This window comes from Rousettus aegyptiacus, unplaced genomic scaffold (assembly GCF_014176215.1).
Source record: "Rousettus aegyptiacus isolate mRouAeg1 unplaced genomic scaffold, mRouAeg1.p scaffold_m13_p_2, whole genome shotgun sequence".
NCBI lineage: Eukaryota > Metazoa > Chordata > Mammalia > Chiroptera > Pteropodidae > Rousettus > Rousettus aegyptiacus.
This window is the reverse complement of record NW_023416295.1, coordinates 27,189,923-27,217,602: the sequence shown is the minus strand read 5'-3', so window position 1 is coordinate 27,217,602 and position 27,680 is coordinate 27,189,923. Positions and strand designations below refer to the sequence as shown.

Below are 27,680 nucleotides of genomic sequence, written 5' to 3'. Positions count from 1 at the left end.
TCTTGCCCTAATAAAAAATAAGTATACCCATTAACTAAGTTCCACTTGACTCACTGGCATCAAGTTTCTACATAACTGTTTCCTTCTAGGTGTTTAAACCTGCCCAATCCACACATATACATTGCTTCTGAAATATTTAAATTGCATTTGAACTTAATAGTTTTTAATTTGAGTATAAAAATAATGCATTCTTATTATGAATAGTGCAAAAAAAAATTAGAAGAGAAAGGAAAAACTCATTCATATATCTGCCATGAGAGACAACCACACTCACTTTTTTTTTTTTTTGGCCTTTTCTATGCATAGTTTTTGTTGGCTTATTTTAAATACTTGTGACTATTATCTGTATAATTTTATATTATATATGTAATTTTAACAATATAACATAAGAGTTTTCTCATATCAGTAAAACATATTTATAAATACCATTTACACTGGCTGCAAAATTTAAACTTACTTAAAAAAAAAAAAAACAGTGGTTTTCTCACCTTTCCACCACACTTTGGAAATGTTGACTGATTAAAATAATACCAGGTACTTATCGAGTACCTATTATACTGTACAGGGAGGTTCAAGAACAGTTAAGACAATTCTTGCCTTCTCCAGAAGCTTGAGATCTACTGAAGGAGATAAGGCATGTACATATATGACCTTACTCCAGCACAGTCGATGATAGACCTGCAAGAAAGATCCAGATAGTGAGTGGTACAGCTCTGGCTGGGGTGTTAGAGCAGACCCCAGAGGGAAGCGGGGTTGGGACCCTTACAGATGGACACACTTCCTAGGAGGACATTTGACGAAGAAGAGACTACGTGAAAAAGCTTACCAAAGAACCACATCTGAGATACTATAAGAGATGGCAAGTTGCATGAGGTAGGACAGGGGTGGGAAATAAGACAGGAAGAGTTTATTGGGGAAAATTGTGGAGGTCTTTGTGATATTTCAGGAAATATAAGATCTATTTTTGAAGAATATCTCTGTTCCAAAGAGCCATTTTGCTGGCTTGGGAAACAAAAAAGAATCTAATTACTGGTATAGCTATCCATTGAAAACATGAAGCACAAATATGCAATATATTTCTATATCATTCATCAAAAATCGATCTCTTAATCAGGTAATTTGTGCCGCTGTACTGGATATCGACCAATTGTTGAAAGTGGGAAAACTTTCTGTGAGGTGAGTTAAAATAAATGTATATAAAATTTTTTCAACTGATTTAATATATGAATATACTTTGCATGATCATCTATTACACTTAATAATCTCTAAAAATAACCCCAGGTTGACCTTTCTAACCACTGAAAGTTGTTGAATGTCACTGTTAGTATTTTTTTAAATAAACATTTAGCATCTATCTTGTTTATAGCCTTAAATTAGGCACTTTTCCTAAAAAGTAAAGTATATGGTTCATGACTTCCAAAGATGCAAACTCTATTGAAGAAAATGAAATATAGACTAAGAAACAAAGCATAATTAAAAAGCAAGATAATTAAAAGCTCAACATACCCTCTATATCATTTATATAAATTTTGAAGGAACATGAATTAAAAAGAATTAATGAGCAAGAAGGAAAAACAGAGGAGACTTATTGGAGAAGGGAAGTTTTTATAACAGATCTTAATCCAAGTGATAGAAAAGGATTGGTAAGGAGAAGTCATTAGAAAATCCCAAGTAGGAAAATGCATGGAAGTAGGAAAGAGAAAGGAAGTGGGGGGGGGGGGGGACTTTAGCTGTCCAAGGTTCAGCTAAGAAATTGATATGGCTGAAACATTAGGGTATAAAAAGGTATTATTTGTGGCTAAGGAATTTAGAATTAAAGCTGATAACCAATATATAGTCATCATTTAGTCTCAAGCTAGGAGTAGCACAGGAACAGTATTTCAAAAGGAAAATTCTTGGCACATGTCTTTAAGGAGGATAAGCCTGGAAAGATATGCCACCATGTCTTTGGATACTAGTGCAGTATCCAATGCATGAGGGAATAAAGATATAGGCCAGAGTGGGAGTAGGGATCCAGGAAAAATACTTTCAGGAAGGAGACTGCCAGAATCATAACCTTCAGACAATAAAAGATGCAGGGAGAAAGAAATCCAAGTCACCTTCAAAGCTGAGAGATCAAGGAATAGGATTGGATGAAGGAAGTTGGAAAAGAATGGTTTTGTATATGGCAGAGGGAGGGTAGTTTTCAGATATACTAAGTTTTCAGAAAGTAAATATTAAGAGGAGACATACCTTCAACAGGTTTCAGTTAGGGTGTTTTTCTAGCACCTATTTTTTTATGGTCAAAATTAATTGTATATAATTTTGGTCGACAAAAAAACAATTCAAAGTGCACAAGTTAATTCCAAAAACTAATTTTTTTCGGGGGGCGGTGGGGGGGAGGTTTACATTTAGACCAGTAATGACGAATTCAAAAACCTTTTATAAACTACAGGCTAGTTTATTTTAAATTCTGCATTAAACACTATTTAAGTTGAATCATACAAATGGCCAATATTCCACCATTTTTGACCCACAAAAACAGAAATTTTATATGATTCAACCTGTCTACAGCCATGCCACCCTGAACATGCCCAATCTCATCTGATCTCAGAAGCTAAGTAGGGTCGGGCCTGATGAGTACTTGGATGGGAAACCACCTAGGAAGACCAGGTGCTGTAGGTGTGTTATATATAAAATTACATGATGCGACCTAATACCATGCAATTATTTTCTGGAAGAGAAAATATATTCAAAGACAGGCATTTTTGTCTCTCTCACCCTGGGTCCCCACATTCAGTCACTTATGGTTAGTTTCTTTATTATACGTAGTATTGTCACAAAATCCAACTCCCTTCTTAACACTGTAGAAAATTACCTTAGAAGTAGAAATATCGGCAGCCACTTCAGTACTTCCTCCGAGTCAGAGGTCGTGCATGTCTTTCACATACTTAAATATAAAAAAACCTGTTTTAGATATGTTTTATTTTTTTTAATTTAACAAACACAACCCAACTGCATGTGTTAAGGTGGGACCTAGAACCCAGATCTCCCTGACTCCTTATATAAAGTCAGACCCAGGTCTGAAAATAGCCACAGACCCTGAAGCTGTGTCTGCCCATGAAAAGAGCAAATAGAATAAAATTAGTTGTTTGACAGTTGCAGTAACAGACTAGTAAATTCATGCAGACTTTGGGTCTGCATGAAATGTTCTGAAAATTACAGTAAAATGTTTGGGACTTGAATTATCTAAATAATTCAGAATAGCTCCAATAACATCCACATAAACTCAGCTTTTCGGTTTATTTATATTTGTATGTAGAAAGTCTTAGAGGCAGTTTATCTTCCCAGGACTTCATTAAAGATACATATTGTACCATCCCTACAATAAAAAAGAGCCATCTTTTCTGTTTTTTTTTTTACTTACCACCTGATAAGTACACTCCATTTACCTCACTTTTAGGAGGATGCCTTAACTGCTGGCCCCACCCTTCCTCTAACCCGCCTCGTCCTCCCCTCAGACTTGCGTGACACCTTAACAAGGCCTTATCATGAGCATGGTGCACACTCCTTGAGATTTTCTCTAATTGTTCGGTGATGGAATAGCTTGTCTCCACCGCACCCCATTACACAGTCCTTGAGCGCGAGGACACATTCTGTTATTTCCACGGCTCCTCTAGGGCCTGGGCACTGCTGGGTATTCAGGTTAGTATTTAAAAAATTAACCAATGAATTTGTTTCAAACTGCATTACTTCCTAAGGAATCAACTGTTTGTCAAATGAAAGGATCAGGAAAATGTTGCATGGATCAAGAAGAGAGGTCTTTTGTGACTAGACAGAAAAAAGTAAGTATCTGCTGTGCCACTTCAGTTGAGATTGACTAAAAAGTACCCATCTAACTCCAAATATTCCAGCCTTTTATTCTTTGCAGTGAGTAAAATACAAAGTAAGTGAATTCAGGGCATAAACAGCCTTACAGAGTTCCAAAAATTAGCGAGCTCACAACTTTCATGAGGCCAGTCACCACAAAAGGCTGTTTTCCTTCAGAAGCATTACAACTTTCTGTGTCTTATCTGGGTTTACCATCTCCCCACCCTGCCCCATCAACCAAGCACTACAAGAGATGTAAACAGTGGTACATCTTCATGCGCATGGCAAATAATACCTGAGACCCAGCACAGAAATTTAAAACCCAATTCCCAATGCCAAAAAAGGAAGCCTAGAGTCCAGTAAATCTGCCAGGAAAACTGTCACCGTCTCAAAGGGTGCAGAGAATTCCACTCAGGGATACCCTGCGGCTCTGAAACTTCCATTTTGTGTCCAGGGTATTAGGGGTTTAAACCCTGACTCTAGAGTCTCACATGTAGAGATTCCTGTACATCTCTCAGTAATTCTGAAGTTTCATTTGTATTTTGTTTTGTTTTGTTTAGATATGTACCAAACTGTATGATAAAGATGAATTCCAGCCCTTCGATCCATCCCAGGAACCTATATTCCCTCCAGAACTGATAGTAAGATATTTTACATTTGTTGTTTCATAGTATGATGTGACATAAGCCTTTTTGTATTACACTGTGGAATTACCGAGTTTTAAATATTAAAAGCTGGAATTGTGTCCAATATGATAACCCGTTTTTAGGAACTTGTTCGGCTCCACTATAAGCAATTTGAAGCAGACAGCTTAGAGGAGCGGAACTTCCAGCACCTCAGAGATGCTTTGTTTTACTCCCTCGGTTGAAAATCCTGAACTCAGGGAGTGTAGGTGACCTATCCAAGGTCACACATCTACGCTGTGAGATACATTTAAGGCATTTTGTAAAACTGGTAAAGTAAAAATTAAATGATACTCGTTATAATAAGTATCTTGGAATTATATTATTCTTACTATTTACCTCTGTGATTTCAACTCATTGGGGAGAGAGAGAATATAAATAATGTAATAAGCCCATCACTCTATTCCATGACTATGCCCTGGAGGGAGCATGAGATGAGGGATATGATGCTGCCTGCTTCTCAGAGGGTCCCAGTCCCCGCACAACCCTCAGAGTGGGAGAACTTGGACGCCCCAAGTATTTAAAGATTATATGTATACATCAGATGTATACATATGTGTTTATGTCTACAGAGTTGTAAAATAATCCATTTACAATATACCTGGTAAATGACTTAAGGATTTTTTTCAAGAAAAATTTTTCCAATAAGCAATTTTTGTCCTACTAAAAAACCTAGTCCCCCAAAATGAGGCCCCTCTGAGTCTCTGATAGAGCAGAACTAGAACAAGATTCCTGGCCCTTTAGTTCCAGGCTAAGACACTTTCACTATACCATGCTGCATTCTCTTCACACACTCACTTCACAAATATAGAGTTCATTCTACTCTATATGCAGGTGTTGATAGATAGACACCTGTTGTGAAGTCTATTCATTGGTGCCCATGTGAAACTTATCAATCTAGTTTCAAATGAGGCCACCCTTTCCTGATCTCTAGAAGTTAGGTGACCTCAGAAAACTGCCATTTGGATGCCCAGAGCAGTGGATATACACATGGTATGTAGTACAACAGTCTTACTTGAAAGCCTGTTCACTTTGCTTTTCTGCAGAGAATGGCAGAAGATCCAAACAAGAGAAGGCTGACATTCCGTGGGGAGAGGACTGCTTGGATTACTCCAGTAACTCTCGACGACCTTGTGGAACTGACAGCCAACTTCCCCAAAGCCCCCGTTGTCATGGGGAACACCACAGTGGGTGGGTGGTTTTTAGGGAAGCTCTTGAGGTAACCCAAACATCTGTGTCTCTTTTTAAACTCCTTCATAAGTGCATTTTACTTCAATTAATGGATACCTATGGTCTTTAGAATGCTTGCTGTTTTCCTTTGCAAATGAGTCATTTGTGTCACAATCTTCACTCTGAATTATCAGTAAGCAACATCTGTTAGCATTCATTGACATCCTTTTCTAATTGTCTTAAATGTTTTTCTCCTTAAGGACCCAACGTTAAATTCAGAGATGAATTCCATCCAGTTTCCATATCTCCAATTGGGCTTCCAGAACTATATTTTGCAGACAGCACAGCTAATGGTATGCATATTCTTCTTCAAATAAGGTGTAATGATTGGCTGTTGGGGGACTATTAATTATATGCGCAAGGTTAATTTGAGCATTTCATAGACTCTCTGACCTCATTTACTTATTCAAAAATATTCATTGAACATCTACTATGTGTTTACCATGAGCTTTTTCAGGACCCACCCAGCTATGTCACTGAATACTGCATTGTCATAGGAGCCATAATGGTGGAAAGACGCCACCAAGCTCAGTTGGCTGTGAATTGATTGACTGAATAAGACTTAAGACGTTAGCTGGCCAGTAGGAAAGAATCTTGCCAAACATTACTCCCTGATTTATAAATTTGTTTAAGGCCCATCTACACCCCCCCACACACACACACACACCACATACACACACAAATCTGGGCTACAAAATTATGTTATACTCTTTTCTCAATTTACCAAATGCTTTCATATCTTTTGTTTCTTTTGATCCTTATCACAACCCTGAGAGGTAGAAAGAGCAGGTAGCCTTGGTATTTCCATTTTCCTAAAGAAGATATAGAATTAAAGGGTTTAAGTAACTTCTCCAAGTTCACACAGCGAACAAACAGTTAAGTCAAGACTAGATCCTAGGTCTTCTTACTTGTAGTCAAGTACTCCTTCCACATAATAAACTGAATAAGGCTGTACCAATGTCACTACCCAAACTCAGCATTTGAATAGATAACAGGTTTTAGGAACTAAAACTTCCACGTAAAATAGAGTTCTCTCAATGAGTAAACAGAAATCAGAAGGAAAACTGTTTGCTTTCCCCTCTGACCTGCCAAACTTAAGCCAGTCTGCCCAGAATTTTTTTACCTATTGGAAAGTCCATATCAAAAAACTCACAGGGAAAGATGGAGCAAGGGGAGTCCCAGCTGGCACAGGAGCATGCGGAAGGAAGGTGTAGAGGTACCTGGTTAGGGTAGGGTGGGGGTGGAGGGGCTAGGGAGGTAGAGCTTGTAGAACGAAATCGGTATTTCTCAATCTTTTTATTGCTGCCTCTCTAAGGAGAGATAGACATTTTTCTCTAATCATCCCTCCATGACATTTTAACACCAAAGATAGATCATATATCTGTTTACGTGGAGTATATATATCAGGGCTTTATACATAAAAAGAGTAAGATTTTTTTTCAACCGCTTGGGGGCAGTATTGTCCTTATTGAGAAAGCATCAACTATATGACATCACTACTCAAAGTAGTCCCTGTGAGCGCACCTGTGAACAAAACTGACCCTTAGTAGAGCCAGGTGTCTATCCTTGTTGTTCTGACAGGAGACAATAAGAAGAGATGGCTATAGAAGTAGGGCAAATGGGCACTGCAAAGCCACTTAGGCTTAATCATCTTTAAAAAGTGTAAGAGCACCTTTGTTGAAATTTTCATATTTGATCAATTTGTTCAGGAAAACACTAAATTAAGAATATACTATGAATTTCAGATATTCGTGGTTGCTACTTCTTAAAATGTAACTGTATATGTAACTGAGAAAAATAATTTGGTACTTAATCTTTAGAAAAAAGCAAATTGCCAAGAAATATCTTTATCTTTGGTTTTTGTCATTTTAAGGAAATCGAAAAGAGAAGATATATTAGTAAGATTGTTTCCATGTGGCCCATGCATCTTGTTAACAGTTGATTTTAAGTTTTTATTCCACCGTCTTATTTTCAGGGGTGACAATAGGTGCAGGCTACAGCCTGGCACAGTTGAATGATGCCTTACATTTTATTGTTTCGGAGCAACCGAAGGAGAAGACTAAAACCTACCGTGCCCTCCTGAAGCATCTGAGGACACTTGCCGGAACCCAGATTAGGAGTATGGCGGTACATTCTCTAGCGTTATGTGCAATGAGCCACAGTTACAGACAGTCATGCAGTCTGTTCAGTTTAGCAAACATTACTCTGAAGAGGAGTCCCAAGTCAATGTCGAATAAGTCTCTACAATATGAGCGTGAGTGTGTGTGTATGAGTCCAGAGTGAGAGGCGTCACACTGTGTGTATGCATGTACCCTAGTGAGAAGCAGCGTTCTGTATTGCAAGATTATGGTCTTGGGGTCTGGAGGTGCACAAATTCTAATCCCGGCCTGTTGCGTAAGAGTGGTATGATCCTGGAGAAACCATTTGATCCCTTTAAGCTTCTGGGTTTTTTTGCATTTTAAAAATTAAGTTTCAGTCAAATAGACCATCTCTAAGATACTATCCAGCTCTAACAGTCTGTGAAATATGTCTTATGCAAGGTTTAGTAAACAAGAGCCTACAATTCCAACACACTCTTTATGCCTGGTTCTCCCCTTAGACCTTTGTCCTGAGGTCAGTTTCTAAACATGTGTGTCCTATATATCTATTCTTAGATATTTTCCAGTTATCTAGCTTATTGAGGTTTCCTTATTATTTAAGATTTAAGAAAAATTGGTTCCAACCACCACCCATTCCACACATGATGGGTATAGTTCAGCGAGATGGAGGTGGGGCGGCAGGGGGGACATTTTTCCTGATTGTCTCTGGTCCTATTTCTGTTGATTCTCAAAATCCACCATATGTTTTCACCTTCTGCATCTTCTATCCCTTTTTACGGGTTATGTTCTACCTCTCCATATCATCTTGTCCTCTTAACTCCTAACAAAAGTCTTCATTAAAGGCTTTGTCTGAAGCAGCTTTATTCACGGTTTGGGGCAATGGAGAAGAATTCTATTGCACAGCAGCACAGCAAACATTTTGAATGCGAATGAGACATATCTGCATTCCTTAGAGTTTACTCAAGCTCCAGTCTACACCTTCCCCTGCATTAATGAAACACTCATACTAGAGTAAGTTCTTAAAGAGACTTGCCTCCTCATCACACATGGAAAAGAAATATTTTTCTCAAGCACTAAGTCTGAGCTGAAGTCGAGGGTGGGAATCTTGCACAATATATTGTCTAGATCTATTTAGCAGCCCCAAAACTCTGCCAGATCTTTCTGTGAAGCAAGAAAGAGGATTGAAAGCTTACACACGATGACTGTATACATGTTGCTTATATGTTAAATAACTAAATGTAGCTTTAAAATGTCATCTTTATTTATTTAGACTTTAGGAGGACATGTGGTGAGCAGACCTAATTTTTCTGACCTAAACCCTATTTTAGCAGCTGGAAATGCTGTCATCAATCTGATATCTAAAGGTAAGAGACCAAGCTTTAGGCATTGTATTTTATAATTATCATTATCAGGTAGCTTCTTCCATAAACCATGAACTAGGAACCCAAGTATATCTAACCTAGACTTACTAAATATATATAGTCTATTTCTATATTACAGCAAGTGTAAGAATGAAACTGAGATCAATTATCCCATTGTCCAGATGCTCTATGTCTTATAGAGCAGATAAATTACTGCACCTGACAATTTTTCTTAACTGGCCACATTTATGCACAGTCTAAACTGTAATATCAAAGTAGTCAAGCCAAAAATTAATGAGATCTATCTCTGTGGTTTTTAAGTTTTATGGTATGTTTTATTTCAGAGTTTCATAAGGGTGGAAATTTTCCTCACAGGACTTTTCATTTTAAACAGAATCAAGTTTGTGAGACATATTACTCACAACTTCTGTCTTTATTCAAAGACAGCTTGAGCTTTGCCAAGGGAAAATTATTTAAGTTTAAGGAAATAAAAACAATGCATATTATTCATAGAGCTATTGATGCGAGATACCCTCTTTTTGATTATTATTATATATATATATTTTTCCCCTCTTTAATTCTCCCTACACACACACTTCCACCCCTGACCTATGGATGTTGCCATTTCCCCTTAAGAACTGGATCTCTGAAGGCGGGGCATCTCCTCCCACATGCTCGTGACATGCACCCGTGCACCCAGGACCTGGCACCCCCAGCATACTGAGGGCAGGTGGGCAGGGGGAGGGGGTGGAGCCTAGCACACCTGGAGGGCCCTGGTAGACCCGAGGCATGGTCCATGGCTCCACCTGGTATGCAAACCCAGGACCTTCTATGTGTAAAGTAGACGTGCTAACCACTACCCTATGGAGCCACCCACTTAAAATCATATTTTAACATATATGGTGGATCAAATAAGAAAGTATGGTAAACTGTTTTTCTAAAAAAAAAAAAAAAAAAAAAAACCTATCAGGCATCCCACCTCTACCTCTAGTCCCACCTCTAGCATTTTGGATAGGTCACTTAACCTCTCTGGACCTCTGGACCTCAGTTTCCCCATTTGTGAAATACATTATACCCATCGTACCCATTTCCCATTTGTGAATCTACGTTGTGCTAGGTTGTTGCCACATAGCTGTAAAGTTTTTCAAGGCCAGCATTTGTGAGTGGCAAACAATGGACACTAAGAACCAGAAAAGATTTTCAGCTCATCTGGTCTAGCCCTTTCATTCTGTGCTTGAGGAATCAGACGTTCCATGACTTTCCCAAGGTTACTCAATTTGGGAGCTGGAGCGAGAACCTGCATCTCTGATTCCCAGCCTGTGCTCACTCTTTCCACCACATACACTAAATCTGTCCCTTGCTGTATATTCTCCAACTTGATATTAATCAAGTCATTCTAATCAAGGTCATTTCTCTAAATAGAAAGTCAACGGCAGATTCCTTTAGACGGCCCTTTTCTTGAGCGATCACCTGAAGCCGACCTTAAATCAGGAGAGATTGTGTTTTCCGTTGATATTCCCCACTCCACTCAGGTAAGGACTCCCTGATCCACTGCCCACCCAAGGGAGCCTGGCTCACCCTGTGCCCTCAGAGCGGTTTCAAAGGGGTGGCGTCCTCTCCATTTCCAACCATCTGCTCCAGGGAGATTTGGGGGGCTGCTCTCAAGAAGGGGCAAATTCTCAGGTGACCATTTGATTTGCTTTCATGTCAGGCCCACATTGGGACTTTAGTGGACCCTCGACACTTTTGCCTTCATGGGTCCCTTTCTGCATAAAAAATAAAATAAATGACTGTGTCAGTATAAAAATGAATATAATTCAGGCTGCTTTCGGTGTTATATATTTATTATTATTATATTCATTTTTTCTTTTGTTTTTAAAGATATTGAAAGGAAAACATTTCTCTAGGCTCTATCTCTCAGCAAAAGAAGAGTATTTGGTGTGAGTCAAGTTTTGGGTTCAGATAAATATGCATCTTAGGCAAAATGGGGTAAAGATATCTTCAATATCACCAAGTTCCTGGTAAACCAAAAGTTCATTATCATAAAATAGTTCCAAGTCAACCATCATTTATTAACCAAATATTTCTTTTTGTTATTTAATTGTTTATCTTTTTATTTAAGGATAGTTGGTATATATAACCAAATATCTTAAATAAAGTCATTTATTTATTAACTACCTCCCACTCCATGTGTCATGCACAGTGCTAAACACAGAAGACACTACACAGATTTATAAGACATTGTGTCCCGTCCTCAAAGGTCTCTAAATCTAAGAGGAAGGGCTTGAAATAGGAAACAAGTAATCATCTTAGACAAAAAATGAGTGGAAGAATAGCTGGATTAGTTCCGGTGATGGGGAGAGCCCTCTTCCAGTGTTGTTCAAAGGGGAAGGAAAGCAGCTGGGATCAAGCCTGGATCAACGGGGCGGGGGGTCATTCCAGGTGGGAGAACAGCATGAAAGGAAGGGGAGGAAATGGCGGTGGGTTGGAGGCCAGGCAGCAGGGCCAGGTGGCTGAAGGAGCCCCATGAGATGAGGCTGGGCAGGAGGCTGGGGTTCTATGTCTTTTGTTTCATCAAAGAGTTTGTATGTGTTCTAACAGACAGCCACCTCTGACACCTCTAAAGCAAGGTAAAATTTTAATGAACCTGGCAATTTAATAACATCAATCTACTGAAAAGATAGAGGATAAATGGGTTGAGGAGAGCGTGAAGGAGGCTAACGCGACAACTTAGGCGGGAGAAGATAATGTGAGTGGTGGCAGCAGGAATGGAGAGGAAAGTCCCGCCAATCGGTCCAGGAGAGGAAATATGACATGTGTCTCAAACACTTCTTTATCACCTTGGCTTTCTATGTAGAAAATGTTTTATCCTTGACAGGGTCCATGGTGATAGGGTTTAAGCTCTCTCCCACCCCCTACCAAGATACTGACCACATAAAGAAGCTTTCCCGTTTTATGGCTCTAATGTTTCACATTAGTAATGAGATTTAACCTAGAATGACAAATTTAAACCTGAAAAGCACTTTGGAGACCATTTGGTCCAGTGGTTTTCAAGCTTTTTAATTTTTTTTAACAGTAGAAATCTTTATTCAAATGAAATTTATAAAGAATACCAAACTAAAATAGTTAAAAGTGGAAGTGAGGTAGTTCACTCTGAAGGATACCCCACATCCTCTCCCCTCTCAGCCCTGAGTCACTCCGATCAAACCCAACCTTCTCATTTTGGAGAAAATTAAGACCCAAACAATTTAAGTCACTTTCCCAAGTCCACATGCGGTGATTCAGAGTTGAAAGTAGATAAGCATAGACTCTGGAACCAGACTGCTTAGATTTGAACCCCCATTCTGCCACTTACTACATCACCTTTTGCAAGTTATTTAACCTCTCAGTTTCCTCTTCAGTAAATTAGAAATGAGTAGTTGTTGTGAGAATTAAATATTAACACATCTACAGCAGTGGTCCCCAACATTTTTTGCACCAGGGACCAGTGCTCCTATGAAAATCTAATTCCTGATGATCAGAAGTGGAGCTGAGGTGGTGATGCTAGCGCTGGGGAGCGGCTGCAAATACAGATGAAGCTTCATTTGCTCGCCCACTGTTGACCTCCTGCTGTGCGACCTGGTTCCTAACAGGCCATGGACCGGTACCAGTCCATGGCCTGGGGGTTGGGGACCACTAAAGTAAATAGCCCAGTACTCACATATGGTCAGCACTCTCATCAATAGCAGTACCTATGTGAGAACTCATGTCCAAGTGCAGGATCCTTTTCATTACTAATAGTCATCTAAGTTGTTTCTATTTGTTAGACAGTGGAGATAAACACTAAAGATTCCGAGTGCTTTCCTATCTCCAGTGGCACTTTGTGTCGGGACTGAGGCAAGCCCAACGTCTGGAGAATTCTTTTGCCATTGTTAATGCCGGGATGAGCGTGAAGTTTGAAGATGGCACAAACACCATCAAGGATCTTCAAATGTACTATGGAAGTGTTGGCCCCACTGTGGTCTCTGCAAGCCACACCTGCAGGCAGCTCATTGGAAGGTATGTCAGAACACATCCAGAACGTGAAGCTCAGGCCTTTCTATTTTAATATTTTAATGAAAATAGAACTTGGAAAGTTTTTTCTGATTATAAACTAGATATATTCATTTAAAAAATTTAGGCACTGCAGAAAAAGTATAAAGAAAATAAAAGTCACCCAAAAGCCAACCTCTTTCAAGACACAATGATTCTTTCATTACAGTTTCCATAATAAGATAAATGCGCAAATTAATCTAAGTAGATATTTTCAAAATTTCACTTTTAATTAACCTGTAAATAAGTAAATATTTCCAACACTGTATTCTAAGACATTTGAAAATATCCTTAAACCACATAGAGAAGATGAAATATTCCACAAGGTTAAATGGCCTTCCTTTCCTCACTATCATTATTTCTAGCATTTGGAAAGTTTCTTAAATTCTTCCATCCAGTGCTTTCATAATTATTTTTATCCAACCATCATATTCATTGTCAACAATTTAAACTTAATGCAAGTTTTTCTCAGATACTGAAATAACTCGATGCTTTCAAAGCTTTTATGTAGAAACTTTCATTTGTAAAAAATTTTACAACTATCATCAATAATTGGGTCATTTACCAGTCATCACCTGTGTAGTGAGTGTGCCAGACATGGTCTAGTTACTGGAGATACAGCAATGAACAAGACAAAGAACCAGATCTTGGGAGACTTGAGTTTAGTACTTTTTTTACCAAGCTATTTGAGATAAATCAACATTCCCAAGCCATGAAGTTAAAAATAATAAAAACAAATCATCTAATTTAAAAATTGGCAGATGATCTGAATAGACATTTTCCTAAAGAAGACGTACAAATGGCCAACGGGTACATGAGAAGGTGCTCTAATTCACGAATTATCAGAGAAATGTACATCAAAATTATAATGAGGTAACACCTCATACCTATTAGAATGGCTACTATCAAATAGACAAAAAATGACAAGTATTGGTGAGAATGTGGGGAAAAAGGAACACTTGTGCACTGTTGATGGGAATGTAATTGGTGCAGCCACTGTGGAAAACAATATAAAGCTTCCTCAAAAGATTAAAAATGAAAAGATTAAAAATGTGATCCAGCAGTTCAACTTCTGGCTATTTACCCAAAGAAAACAAAAACACTAACTCGAAAAGATATATGCACCCTTATGTTCATTGCATCATTATTTAGAATAGCCAAGCTATGGAAGCAAACTAAGTGTTCATTGAAGGATGAATAAATTATATTATAATACACACAAAATATATGATAATACACACACACATACATACGTTATTCAGCCATGAAAAAGGAGGGAATCTTACCATTTGCAACAACATGGGTGGAACTTGAGGGAATTATACCAAGTAAAATAAGTCAGACAGAGGAGGACAAATACCATATGATCTCACTTATATGTGGAATACAAAACAAAACAAAAATCTAGCTCATAGATACAGAGAACAGATTAGTGGTTGCAACTGGTGGTGGGGGGGGGGCAGATATGTGAAGGAGATTAAAAAATACCAAACTTCCAGCTATGAAATAAATAATTCATGGAAATTTAATGTGACTATAGTCAATAATACTGTATTAGATATTTGAAAGTTGTTAGGGCAGATTTTAAAAGTTCGCATCACAAGAAAAATAAATTTGTAACTGTGTGGCGATGGATGTTAACCAGACATATTGTGGTGATCATTTCAAAACATAGTATCCAAATATCAAATCATTATACTGTATACCTAGAATTAATATAATGTTATATGTCAAGTATATCTCAATAAAAAAGTAAAAATGATAAAAATATTTAAAATAATAATAAAGGAGGACTTGGTAAGGAAAATTTGAGAATGACTGCATCAGATTCTAAAGAAAGCCAGTGAAATATTTGAGGATATTTTGTGCAGACATCAAAGATGGATACAAAGAGCCGTCCATCTTCCCTTGCTCTATCAATTTAGTCTGTCTTTGCTTCTTCTATGAAATGTTGGCATTGTTTTCTACTAGGCAATGGAATGACCAAATGCTGAGTGATGCCTGCAGATTGGTCCTGGATGAGATTTACATTCCACCAGCAGCTGAGGGTGGCATGGTAGAATATAGGCGAACTCTCATTATCAGTTTACTCTTCAAATTCTACCTCAAAGTGAGGCGAGGACTGAATAAACTGGTAAGTGACTTTTCTGGGTTTCTGGGTGCCTTGACATTCTAAGTGCGAGTCTTCACATAAAGGACACTCTCCTGCCTGGTTTCGATAATACATGAAAGGTATTGGGGGCGGAGCCCTTCATATAGTGCTCCAGCAGCTTCCTCCCAGCCCTTTTTAGTCTCTCTCCTTCTCTTGCACTTTTCCTTCACTCCTAGGCTGAGAAGCAGACAACCTTGTATTCCATTTGCCCTATAATTTGTGTGACAAATGCTAATATGCAATATCAAGTTGACCTACAGTAGCAAAAAAAAAAAAAAAAAGTCAGTAAGTAAATTATAACTTCTTTTACTATTTTAAAGAAAATTTTCTTGTTAAAATATCTACTTTAATATTTAGAAAATGTGAATAAGCCAAAAAGAGAAGAAAATCATTTGCAATCCTATCACCATAGTGATCCACCATTAATATTTGGTGTGTATCCTTCTAAGCTCTTTTTTATGGATGTGTATGTATGCATGCCACACATATACATCTACAGAACTATTCAGTATCACTAGCTTATTACATTTAATAACATAAACATCTTTCAATGTCATTAAATATTCTTCAGTGACATTATGACATAATGGTTGTATGGCATGTGTATGGAGAGATGTACCATTATTTGATCTCGTCCTTATTTTTAGACATTTAGATTGTTTTTAGTTTTTGTTCATTATTTTTTCCTTATGTAGCCTAGTTTAAAATGACTTCCACCACAGCGTATATCAAAATATGGCCTGTAACTGAGTGACCCCTTGATAAGCCATGAGTTAACTAAAAATAGCAGAACTACATAAAGGAATGACTACATCTACATTTCTTTTATGGCTGAGAGGTTTACTCTCTTGGTTCAGCCAATCCTTTTTTATTATTTATTAACATTATTTATTATTAGTATTATCATATTCTATTTTATTATATGCTCTATTATGTAGTATATAATATTTTAGTATATTAATATATAATCAGTATGGTATTATATTATTACATAAGATTATATAATTTATTATATATTATATTATATATAATCTATTAAATATGTTATTTTACATCTATTATGTTATCATATGTTTTTACATATTATATATTCTATTATGTTATATATTCTACCATTATAGAAGAATTCAAAATTTTAAAAAATTAACTAATCCAGTAATATTATTAACATTTGAATACATACTTTCATATTTTTTAAATTAAAAAATTGTATCACACTGTCCAAAAAGTTGTATAACCCATTTTTTGACTTAACTGTATCTCGTGAGCATTTTTCAGTGTTAATAAATACACTTCCAAAAATTATCCTTAATGACTGTAGAATATCATATCTTATGGGTATATCATAATTAACCATCTCCTTGTTGTTGGATATTTAGTTTAATTCTAGTTTCTTCACTATCACAAGTAATCTGTAATTGAACATTCATGTAGATGGCTCACAAGTCATCTTCGTCCACTCCTTTACTTGTTTCTTTGAAACACCTGCCCAGAAAATTGAGCTGTATTTGAAAGCACAGAGTCCATTTAAAAGTGTTCATATTTCCTGTCATTCAAAAAGGAGACCTTATCATGAAGGAAAGTCTTCACGCCCTGGAAATTACATTCACCTTTCTTTGCACATAGTAGATGTAGTTATTCTTTAAACAGCTACTATTAGCCTAGGGACCTGGAAGCTCAGGGCTCTTTCCCAAGAGAAATGGTATCTGCTATCTGGGATAATAAATTGGGTAATCCTATTCTACATATGTTTTTCCAAACTAGTCATTCAGATTGTAAAATTAAATGTGAAATCATCTTCTTTTCAGGATCCCCAGAAGTTTCCTGACATCCCAGAAACGTTCATGAGTGCTCTGGAAGATTTCCCCCTAGAAACACCCGAAGGATTTCAGATGTTCCAGGTTGGTGGGTGGGATTTTTGTTTTTTCATTGTTTTTCCATTCAAATGTATGTGTTATGCATATATCTCCCTCTTTTCCATGGTCGTATTTTGTATTATTTGTAAAGATAAAGTCTGCTATAGCCAGCTGTTATTACCTATTGTCACCCACATACACTTTGCTCAGTTTAGCATTTATGCCTCTACTTAAGAACTGCACAAGGAATTGGATTTCGAATCTCCCTTCTTCCCTATTTTCAGTTTTGTTGCTTAAAATTTCCTCCTTTTCTTGGCCACTGTCAGTCCTTCCTTTAAAACCTGACTCAACATTACCTACTTCTGGAAAGCCTTCCCGCCTTTATTATGGCCACCCCAAATCTCCCAGGAAACTGTATCACATTAGTTGTGTAAATTATTATGTATTGCTCTATGAATTTGATCACATTATTTTAATGTGTGTTTGTGTGTGTTCTGATTCTTCGACAAAATTATAGAATCCTTGGGGACAGAAACAATGTCTCCTTTTTTTGTTGGGGGATAGAGGGGCTGTAACCAGATATATTTCTTACCATAACACCCAATGGACATTTATTAACTTTGAGTCATGGATATGGATGCCCAATTGCCTCTCGTTTTTCTTGACTTATGAGTAAGCCAGATCTCAAGCATGAGAATGTCTGGCAGTAAAACAACGTGCTTTGTTCTTTAACAGTGTGTGGATCCCCATCAATCCCCACAAGATCCAGTTGGCCACCCACTCATGCACCAGTCAGCCATTAAACACACCACAGGGGAAGCTGTGTATTGTGATGACTTGCCTTCCATCTCCCAAGAACTCTCCCTGGCAGTAGTCACCAGCACCAGAGCTCATGCAAAGATCATGTAAGGAAATAAAAGATGTTCCTGTAAGTGACAAAAAAGCATTAACAATTTCATATTCAAATTGAGACCTTATTCTATATTTAAATCAATTAAGATTATTCATTTCCTCTTCTGGATGGGAATCAGTCATTTTTAAAGCATAGTTATGAAAAAATCCATGGCCAAGATTCAACACACCAACATAGAATATTGCCCCATAATTTAGTTGTGAGGTCCTTGTGTTCGAGGAATCATTTATATTGTACCTTGCAACTTTAAGACATACTTTTAAATTTTACCTCCTAGATCAATTGATGTTTCAGAAGCCCTCACACTTCCAGGTGTTGTTGATGTGATAACAGCAGAGGATGTTCCAGGAGATAATAACTACAAGGGAGAAGTTCTCTTTGCACAGAATGAGGTGCGTGATTTGTGTGAGGCTTATTATTCAAATACTTTGCTGGAAATGCTAAGACAAATTAATGGTTGTGACTATAATATCTATGGATTCATTTTTACATCACGAAGACTTACAGAGAACCAATGATTCCACCATCAGAATCTGATGCTCAAATTCTCTCTTGAATTGCAGACCCTTTTGAGATTATGATAAAAGCCCAAAGGAAAGCTTCAAAAGAGTCATAAAAGTCATAGACGCAGTATAGAGCGTAGAATGTTTAAAAGGACCAACAGAATTTCCGGAATCAGGATGACTAGATTACTATGTGTGATGTGGGAATGGCGAGGAATGCAGCTGAAGACAATCACAGGCCAGATAATTAAGTTCCGCATTCAATTTTTGTGCCCCGTTAATCCCACTCAAGCCACAGTTTTAAATTTATTCTCATAGGTAGAAAATCATATTTGTTTTGGTCACAAGAACCCAGTAGGTAAATGCAAGAATTCGGGAAGAGTATACTATTTTTAGTGATTCTATGTTTTAGCTAATTACATGTGGCTTTTCTGCAGGTAATTTGCGTGGGTCAGATCGTCTGCACTGTGGCTGCTGATACCTATGCTCAGGCGAGAGAGGCAGCTAAAAAAGTGAAGGTAACTTACGAAGATATAGAACCGAGGATTATCACAATAGAGGTAATCAGGCCACTTGATTTGTTCTAGATTGTTCTAGAATGATTAGGGTGATATACCGTTGGTAGAATTTGACCCTTTGGACTCACAAAATTTGAGCTTTTTCCATACTTTCTTCAGTGTTATCTATAGTTTTAGAGAGAAGCCTCCAGCAATCTGCACCTTTAGACATGATACTGAGAATTTTCCTGCCTGGAGCCCCCTTTCCTTCTTGAGTCCACTTCTGCTTGTGTGGCCTCTTGCCAAAGCATGGCCTAAGAATATAGATAAGCAACACTAGAGGAAGGTTTTTGTGGCCTCACATACAAACTAGTCAGTGGAAAGATTCAGAGCACTGAGAAACTCAGAACAGTTTAGCATTAGCCGGATTACAGCTTGGGTCCTCTGTCTTCCTGCCCGCTTCCTGCCCACTTCCTGCGTAAGCTCAAGCTCTAGAGATAGAATACACGGATTCACATTCTGATTCTGTCATTTAAAAGGCTAATAACAGCAATGAAAGCTTTGATGAGTTACTTAAATTCCTCACTCCTCAGCTTCCTCACCTGTAAATGGGCAACTATGAAAGTACCTACATCCAAAGGTCATGGTGAGGCTTAAATGAGAGAATCCAAGCAAAATGCTTAGAACAGCACCTAGGATATAAACTGCATTCAATAAATGTTAGCCGTCATTTTTGTTTTGGGTTTTGTTATTAATGGGGTGCCTTATCCCCAGTGCCTAGTGAAGTGCTAAACCTATAGTAGGTGCTCAATAGATGGGTGCGATAGAGGGATAAACAAATAAATGATACATAAGCAATATGAAACCAGAGAAGCAGGATGCAGTCTTTCCTCCTCTTTGATTCTTTCCTGTTCTTCCCAATAGTTGCCAAGTTCAAGTTATTCCCAGTTATTCTTTAAATGTACCTTTCTGCTCCTTTCTTTCCTTTTTTGAATTTTTCAATGACGGTTGATATATATGAGTTTCAGGTGTACAACATAATGATTAGACATTTATATAATTAATAAGTCTAGTACCCATCTGACACCATTCTTTCTTTTCTCACTTTCACCCCCATCCCACCCTCCAACCCAGTCCTCACTGATGCCGAAGAGTTTGACAGGGTGGGGGTCCAAAAAGGGACTGGGACCTGAAGCTCCAGTGACCAGGTTCTTGTCTTACACCTAGAGAAAGAACTCAAGGGTACAACATACAGCAAGCAGGAAAGCACTGATTTTATTGAAGTCAAAGTACACACTTAAGAGAAAAGTGTGGGCCACTCAGAGAGTCTGCCACAGCAGGTCTGAATTAAGGGCTTTTGCTTTCTTGAGGGTAGGGGAGTGTCCAAAGTCTATCCATCCTGCCTTGGGGTCTTGGCTTGTTTCTCTTGGCTTGTTTCTCATGCCACCTTGAGGGGAGGAGGTGGCCCAACGCCATCTATCTTGTCTCCTGGCCTTGGCTTATTTCTTAGGCTGGAGTCTCCTCACACTTGAAATGGAAACGGGGAGAAGGCTGAGTAAGGGACAAGGGAGATATTCCAGAGCCACAGGCAGAGGGCTGAGTAAGGGACGGAGGAAAAGTTCTAGAGCCATATCCTGGAGGTAAGAGACTTCCCTGGGCTAACTATCCTGCCTCATCTCTACCTATTGTCAGATTTACTACAATAACTACTTCAAGAGGGTCTTGTGCTTTGTCTCAATGTATCTACTTACCACATTAATTTTTCTAAGTCACAAAGTTCATCAGATCACTTTCCTTAAACAAAGATGGCTCCTTAGATAAGATTTTTAATATGAAACTTGGAGTTTTTTATAGTCCAACTTAACCCACCTTTCAAGCTCAGCCAACTGCTCCTTGGTAAAAAAAAAAAAAAAAGAAGAAGAAGAAAGAAAGAAAGAAAGAAAGAAAGAAAGAAAGAAAGAAAGAAAGAAAGAAAGAAAGAAAGAAAGAAAGAAAAGAAAAAAAAGAAAAAAAAACAACAACAACTCTCTCAGCCAGCCTGGTCTTATCCTCATTTTAGCCTTTCAGCTTGGTTTTAACATCAAACTATGTTTTATGAGGTGCCCTTGGCTTCAAATGATTTTCCATCTCTCCTTTAATTGTCCTAATCGCATTCAGTTCGGCACATAATTTAGGGCACCTACACAAGACCATTGCTAAGCATTCCCAGCCCCACAAGCCTCCTCCTTCTCAGCCTCTCTTCATCTGTCCCCTCTCCACAAAGCTGACACCTTAACCTAAGCTGCCTCAGGTCATCACCCAGCAAGCTAAAAGGTAGAACCATGTGTAATATATCCTTGTCTTCCCCTCAGCTCGCCCCCAGAGTCCTGAACAAACCTAAGCAGTCACCAGAGCCCGTAATCCATTTTAACTATTTCTGCTCTCCTTCCACAGTGCTCAGATAATGTTAATGTGTGAAGGCCTGACGAGCGGAAGCATGGGATTTTGATGAGGATGAATGGCTTATTAAAACTCTTTTTCTTTGTTTTGGTTTGTTTGTTTTTTCCCTGCAGCAAGCCCTAGAGCACAATTCATTTCTTTCTGAAGAGAGAAAAATTGAGCAAGGAAATGTAGAGGAAGCCTTTAAACATGTTGATCAAATTATTGAAGGTAAGTGAGCGTGGGCCAGAAAAGTAAGTCACTGAAGTTCAAGATTCTAAATTCAATCAGTTGGCTTGAGAAATACTGAAAATTCTAAGGCAGAGCTTCTCAACTTTAGTGTAATTTTTAAAATCATGATTTAATATGCGCAAATAATAAGTATACAGCTTGGTGAAATTTTATACATATAGAAAACTATGTAAACACTACCCATATCAATATATAGAATATTTCCAGCACCACAGAAAGCTTCCTTGTACCCCCTTTAGGTCAGTAACCTTCTGAAATGTCTTATTTTAACTTTTGTCACTATAGATTAGTTTTACCTGTTTCAAACTTCATATAAATGTAAACAAGAGTGTAACTTCTTTTGTGCCTACTTATTTTATTCAACATTATGTATAGAAGATCCATCTATGTTGTTGCATAGATCGGTAGTTCTTTTTTTTTTATTATTGCTCAGAAATATTCTATTGTATAAATATTCCACAATTTATCTATTCTACCAGAACATTTGAGTTGGTTTCAACTTAGGGCAATTATGAATAAAGTTTCTATAAACACTGTTATGGATGAAGAAGAGGTGCCATAATCAATGTAATCAAAAGTAACCTCACAAGGTGATCCGATTATAAGTTCCTAACTGGGCATGTCATGGTGGATAGTCACGCCCCAGGCCTTCTTTAGTAAAACATTTATCTTTGCTTTAGGCAAGCCCTATCCACTGTTTCTGTGCATCTAGATGAACACTTTTGAAATGCCTCCTTTTCAGACCTCTCAAGAGAAACCACCCTCAATAAAGCACATAATCATGTTAACTAGTTTGTAGTCCAATCCTGCCTTGCTTTCTCCCACCTTCATGTAATCTTCTTTAGACTCCCTTCTTAATTCCAAATGTGTAAAAGAAACTACAAAACTGTTATTCTCTGGAGCATTTGAGATCTTGCTTCCTAGCAATGTCATCAGTTTGGCTCAAATAAACTTTTATAAAAATTCTCTATAGATTTGGATATCTTTATGTCAATACTATTATACATGTCTTTTGACAAATATAAGCACTTATTTCCAATGGAATATACTCGAGTAAAATTGCCAAGTAATAATGTTTTTATATGTTTACCTTTAGTAGTTAATGCCAAACATTTTAAAAATTGTTTCAATTTTATTCTTATGAACAATTATAAAAGTTCTGTTGTTCAGTTGTTATTGTCAGTCTTTTTAATTTTATGTAATTGGTGGATGTATAGTAGTATCTCATTGTGGATTTAATTGAATTTCTTCAATGATTAATAATTTCGAATTCTTCTCATGTGTATGTTGGCCATTTTTATATGCTCTTTGGTGAGATGTTCATTCAAGTCTATTGCTTGTTTTTTAATTCATTGAATTTAAAATGATCATTAATTATAATTATATATTATTTATTTTGATATAATTAATAATATAATAAACAATCTACTTACTGATTTATAGAAAGTTTTATGTTTTTATATGAATTCTTTTTTAGTTATGGGGATTACAAATATCTTCTCCCAGCCTGCAGATTGTGTTTTCACTGTCTTCACGGTTCCTATTCATAAACAAAAGCTCTTGATTTTAATGAAGTTCAGTTTATCAGTCTCTTTTATGATTAGTGCTTTCGAGCTGTGAAGAAATTTTTGTCATAAAGATATTTTCCTATGGTTTCTCCTAGAAGCTTGATAATATGTTTAGCTTTAACGTTTAGGTCTATGATCCATCTCAAATTAATTTTTCTCTTTGGTGTGAGACAGGAATCAGGCTTTGATTTTTGTCAAGTGGATATCCAATTAGCCTCGATCTGTTTATTTCAGACTAATTTTTTTCCTTATTGAATTGAATCGCAGCTTATTGTTTTCCAGGTGTCTAGATTTGCATTGTTCTATTTCTGAACTCTCTGTTATATTCCACTCATCTGTTTATCTATCTTTGTATTAATTCCACACTATCTTACTTGTGACTCTATAGCAAGTTGTAAAATCTGATAGTGGAAGGTCTTTTACCTAGGTCTTCTTCAATATGACCTTAGCTATTATAGGTTCTTGGCATTTTCAGGTATGTTTTTATCAGTTCATTAATTTCTACTAATAATAATTTGCTGGGATTTTGACTGGGATTACATTGAAACAATGTCAATTTGAGAAAATTAAAATCTTAACAGCATTAGGTTCCTATCCACGAACATGGTAGACCCTGCTGTTGACTTAAGTTTACTTTCATTTCTTTCAGTAATTTTGTAGTTTTCACCATATTGATCTTACACATCCTTCTTAATATTTATTCCTAGTATTTGATGATTTATGATGCTACAGTAAATGGTATTTTTATTTTAACTTTCTACTTATTTGTGTCTAATATATAAAAACACAATTTGTTTTTGTATATTTACCATATACCCAAGAACTTTGCTGAATTCACTTACTATTTTATTAGTTTTATTGATTCTCTTGAATTTTATATGTGTATAATCATATCATAACAGTTTTATTTATCTTTTCCAATCTTGATTCTATTATTGATGTTCGTCTGTTTGTTTTGACTTACTGTACTGGCTAACACCTAGTTAGTATGATTTTTTAAAATGTCAGTATCCAGATCTTATCCCGGAGCAATGAAATCAGAACCTTGGAGTATAGGGTCAAAGTATCAGAATTTTTTTAAAGCTCTACAGATGGGCTATTCTAAGGTGTAACCAGGGTTGACAACCATAGCTGTCTTCACTAAGAGTGTCACTACTGGTCTTAGGTAAGGGAAAATAATGATTTTCACAGGATCTATTACCTGCTTCTAAATAACTGAATGGCAAGTACTATAAGCTTTTATCTTTTACTAAAACGTGGGAAAGACCTTAAGAATGCTTGGTTCCCAACATCATTCTGTTTAAGCAGAAAATGTAGACAGCCTCCCAATTGTAAAAATATTTCACTACCTCAGAATAGTAGTTAGATACAACCAGGAAAATCATGAGATATGCTCAGAGGTTTGACAGTATCCATGACTTGTGCCAAACATTCATTACTTCATAATGGATTTTATAAAAGAAACTAAATAAGATTTTACAAAGCCTATAAATTTGGGCTAAAGTTTATTTAGTAATAATAATAATATCAGATAACATTTGCAAGTGCCTACTGTGCCAGACACCATGATAAGTATTTTATGTGTATTATTTAATCCTGACAACAAACCTAAGAAATGAGTATTATTAAACCTATTTTAAGTTTCTAAGTATTTACTGCTTCCTATTTAATATGCAAGCAGAACAACTCTGAGAAGGAACATATCAATAGCTTCATTTTACAGATGAGAAAACTGAGGCTTAGAAAAATTGGGTAATTGGTTGAGGTCCGACATCCAGTTAGCAATAGAACCAGGACTGGGCCCAGGACTAGCTGACCTAAAGGCCCTTGCTCTTAACAACAATAGTATATTTTCTTTTAATTTTTATATTCACCCTAAGGGCAACAGAGTAGCAGGGTGATAGCTTTTTGTCATTCAGGATTTTAGCCATTGTGGGAATTCAAACTTTTAGCACAGTTGGGAAATTTGAACTATGAAGGGAATTTGAATTTGGGCAGAGCATGCCAACATTGAGAAACAGTGTAGTTAAAAACATGGGTCCTGGATTCAGGTCGCCTGGATTTGAATCCTAGCTTTGTTATTTACTGGCTGTGTAGCCTTTGGCTGCTTACATAACTTTTCCTTTTCCTAATACATGTCTGTTTCCTAGTAACACCTGCTTCATAAGATTGGTATGGGGATTAAATGAATTCATTATTTGTAAAGCGCTAAGCCTTAGAACAATACCCAGCATATTATAAAAACTATGTAGTTGTTAAATAAATTCAAACTTAGATTAAACTCAGTATATACATATTAAAAGCAAAGGTTTTGTTTGTTTTGTTTTTTGTTTTGTTTTGTTTTGTTTTGTTTTTGAGGGTTTTTTGCATGATTCACATTCTGTTGTCTTAAAAAATAATTTCAAGAAATCCTTTGACTCCTGGCAAAACAATTCATGTATTATAATAATACAGAAGTCTTTTGGCTAGTTATAAATTTAAAATAGTGCCTTCCAAACATTTAAACTAGGGCCAAATGTCTCTCTTGGTACAACCCACAAAATGATAAGGGTGTATTAAACAAACCGAAAATCTCAGATAAACCGGTAAGAACAAGCTGGTTCTAGGGTAGGTAACAGTTCTGCTGTTTTAAACTTTGTGTCATTAAGCAAGCTGCTTATTCTCTCTGTGACTCAGTTATGCCAATGTCGCTTAATTGAGGTACATATTATTATTACTCACCATTTTACAGATGAGGAAATGAGGATCTAATAACTTGGCCAAACTCATTGAGCAAGGAGATGACAGAGCCTGGATACGTGATCAGATTGAGTCTGTGCACTCAAGTCTAGCACATCACAGATCTCATCACCCAACTAGACAGAGGAGAAAACTGAGGCCAAGAGAGGGCGAGTGAATTACCCAGGGTCACAGTGAGGATTAATTAGAAAAAGTGGTTTAACCAAATGATATAAAGTCCAGTTCTCCATAAGCTGAAGCAACTAGCTCTTTATCAACCAAACACCACTGAGAGCCCCCAAGTTGGGACTTTCAAGTAAACATTGATCATGCTTTACAGGTGAGATGCACGTGGAAGGACAGGAACATTTTTACATGGAAACGCAAACCTTCCTGGCTATCCCAACAACAGAAGATAAAGAAATGGTGTTATACCTTGGAACACAGCATCCAACCTATGCGCAGGTAATAGGGTATTTTAGGACAATGAGACTCCAGATGACTGTGTGACGTGAGGCCCTTAACCAGGCATTCTTCTCTAGGGCCCTTTTGATTTCTCCCACTCCTGTGCCTCAAACTTCTGGCACACTTGACATTAGCCAAAGTCCAGAATGAAGAAAATTGAGCAAATATTTCCTTAAAAGAGGAGATCTTTCAAAGAGACCTGAAATGTTTGCTGCCTTCCAAAATATAGAGCAAAATTCACTTTTCCCTTATAACAATTAATAGTGTATGACTTAATCTCAGGGAGGTCAAAACGTTAGTATAACATTTACATTTCCCTATGTGTCCCTTTGTGGTTTGTCTGCATTACTTTTCTATATAAATGTTTTCATGTGTTGGTGGTATATATGTATTTAAATTTCCCTTTGTGATTCATTTGTGTTGCTTCTCTATGTGAATGTATGTGTTCATGTATTGGTGGTATTTATGTGAAGTGATTGCATTTCCAAGACACTTCAGCCCAGCACATAGCATGTGAATTTCAGTCATGTTCCAATGGTTGAGATATAAGGCATTGCCACACTCTGATTTTCCCTTCTTCTAAAATGTGGAGTTGTAGGCCCTAAAATAGTGCCAGATACAGGAGCATACTTAAACAGTTATACTGGGAGAAGGAGTAATAACAAGTATCACTGAGGGGGAAAGCTTCGTGGTAGAGCACAATGAGTTTGTACTTTGGGTTCCTAAAGGAGTGGGTAGGCTCAATGAGAGGAAGAAGCTATCAGCTGCCAGTCAAGGCAAAATGAAAGGGCAGGGGACAGGTGGTGAGCTGAGAAGTGGCTGCAGTCTCCATAGCTGCAAGTTTTGAAGTTCGCAGAGGAGTGAAGACATATGGGCTTTGCCCCTAAGCAGCTACATGATCTTCTGCAAGTCACTGGGCTTTAATATCTTTTTCTATAAATTGAGGAAGGTGACAAAGATCACTTCTGAGGTCCCTTTTAGTAGATCATATGTGGCTCTGGGCTCCAAATGGATAACATGTATGTTCCAAGGTCACCATCGCTAT

General features: G+C 37.2%; 1 protein-coding gene and 1 pseudogene across 2 annotated transcripts in view; both read left to right on the top strand.

Moving 5' to 3' along the window:
- Nucleotides 1-27,680, top strand: part of LOC107503179 (aldehyde oxidase 4) — a 58,822-nt gene that overhangs the window by 13,338 nt on the left and 17,804 nt on the right. For both annotated transcript variants that reach the window (XM_016131130.2, XM_016131131.2), the window contains 16 exons: nucleotides 1,115-1,176; nucleotides 3,741-3,824; nucleotides 4,410-4,490; nucleotides 5,579-5,723; nucleotides 5,963-6,055; nucleotides 7,738-7,889; nucleotides 9,132-9,225; nucleotides 10,645-10,754; nucleotides 13,076-13,260; nucleotides 15,265-15,427; nucleotides 17,254-17,346; nucleotides 18,037-18,206; nucleotides 18,492-18,606; nucleotides 19,155-19,277; nucleotides 21,767-21,863; nucleotides 26,511-26,635. In XM_016131130.2, coding sequence (XP_015986616.2) covers nucleotides 1,115-1,176; nucleotides 3,741-3,824; nucleotides 4,410-4,490; nucleotides 5,579-5,723; nucleotides 5,963-6,055; nucleotides 7,738-7,889; nucleotides 9,132-9,225; nucleotides 10,645-10,754; nucleotides 13,076-13,260; nucleotides 15,265-15,427; nucleotides 17,254-17,346; nucleotides 18,037-18,206; nucleotides 18,492-18,606; nucleotides 19,155-19,277; nucleotides 21,767-21,863; nucleotides 26,511-26,635 — 1,892 coding nt within the window. The remainder of the gene's footprint in view (nucleotides 1-1,114; nucleotides 1,177-3,740; nucleotides 3,825-4,409; nucleotides 4,491-5,578; nucleotides 5,724-5,962; nucleotides 6,056-7,737; nucleotides 7,890-9,131; nucleotides 9,226-10,644; nucleotides 10,755-13,075; nucleotides 13,261-15,264; nucleotides 15,428-17,253; nucleotides 17,347-18,036; nucleotides 18,207-18,491; nucleotides 18,607-19,154; nucleotides 19,278-21,766; nucleotides 21,864-26,510; nucleotides 26,636-27,680) is intronic.
- LOC118614596 lies at nucleotides 2,546-2,664 on the top strand (annotated as a pseudogene).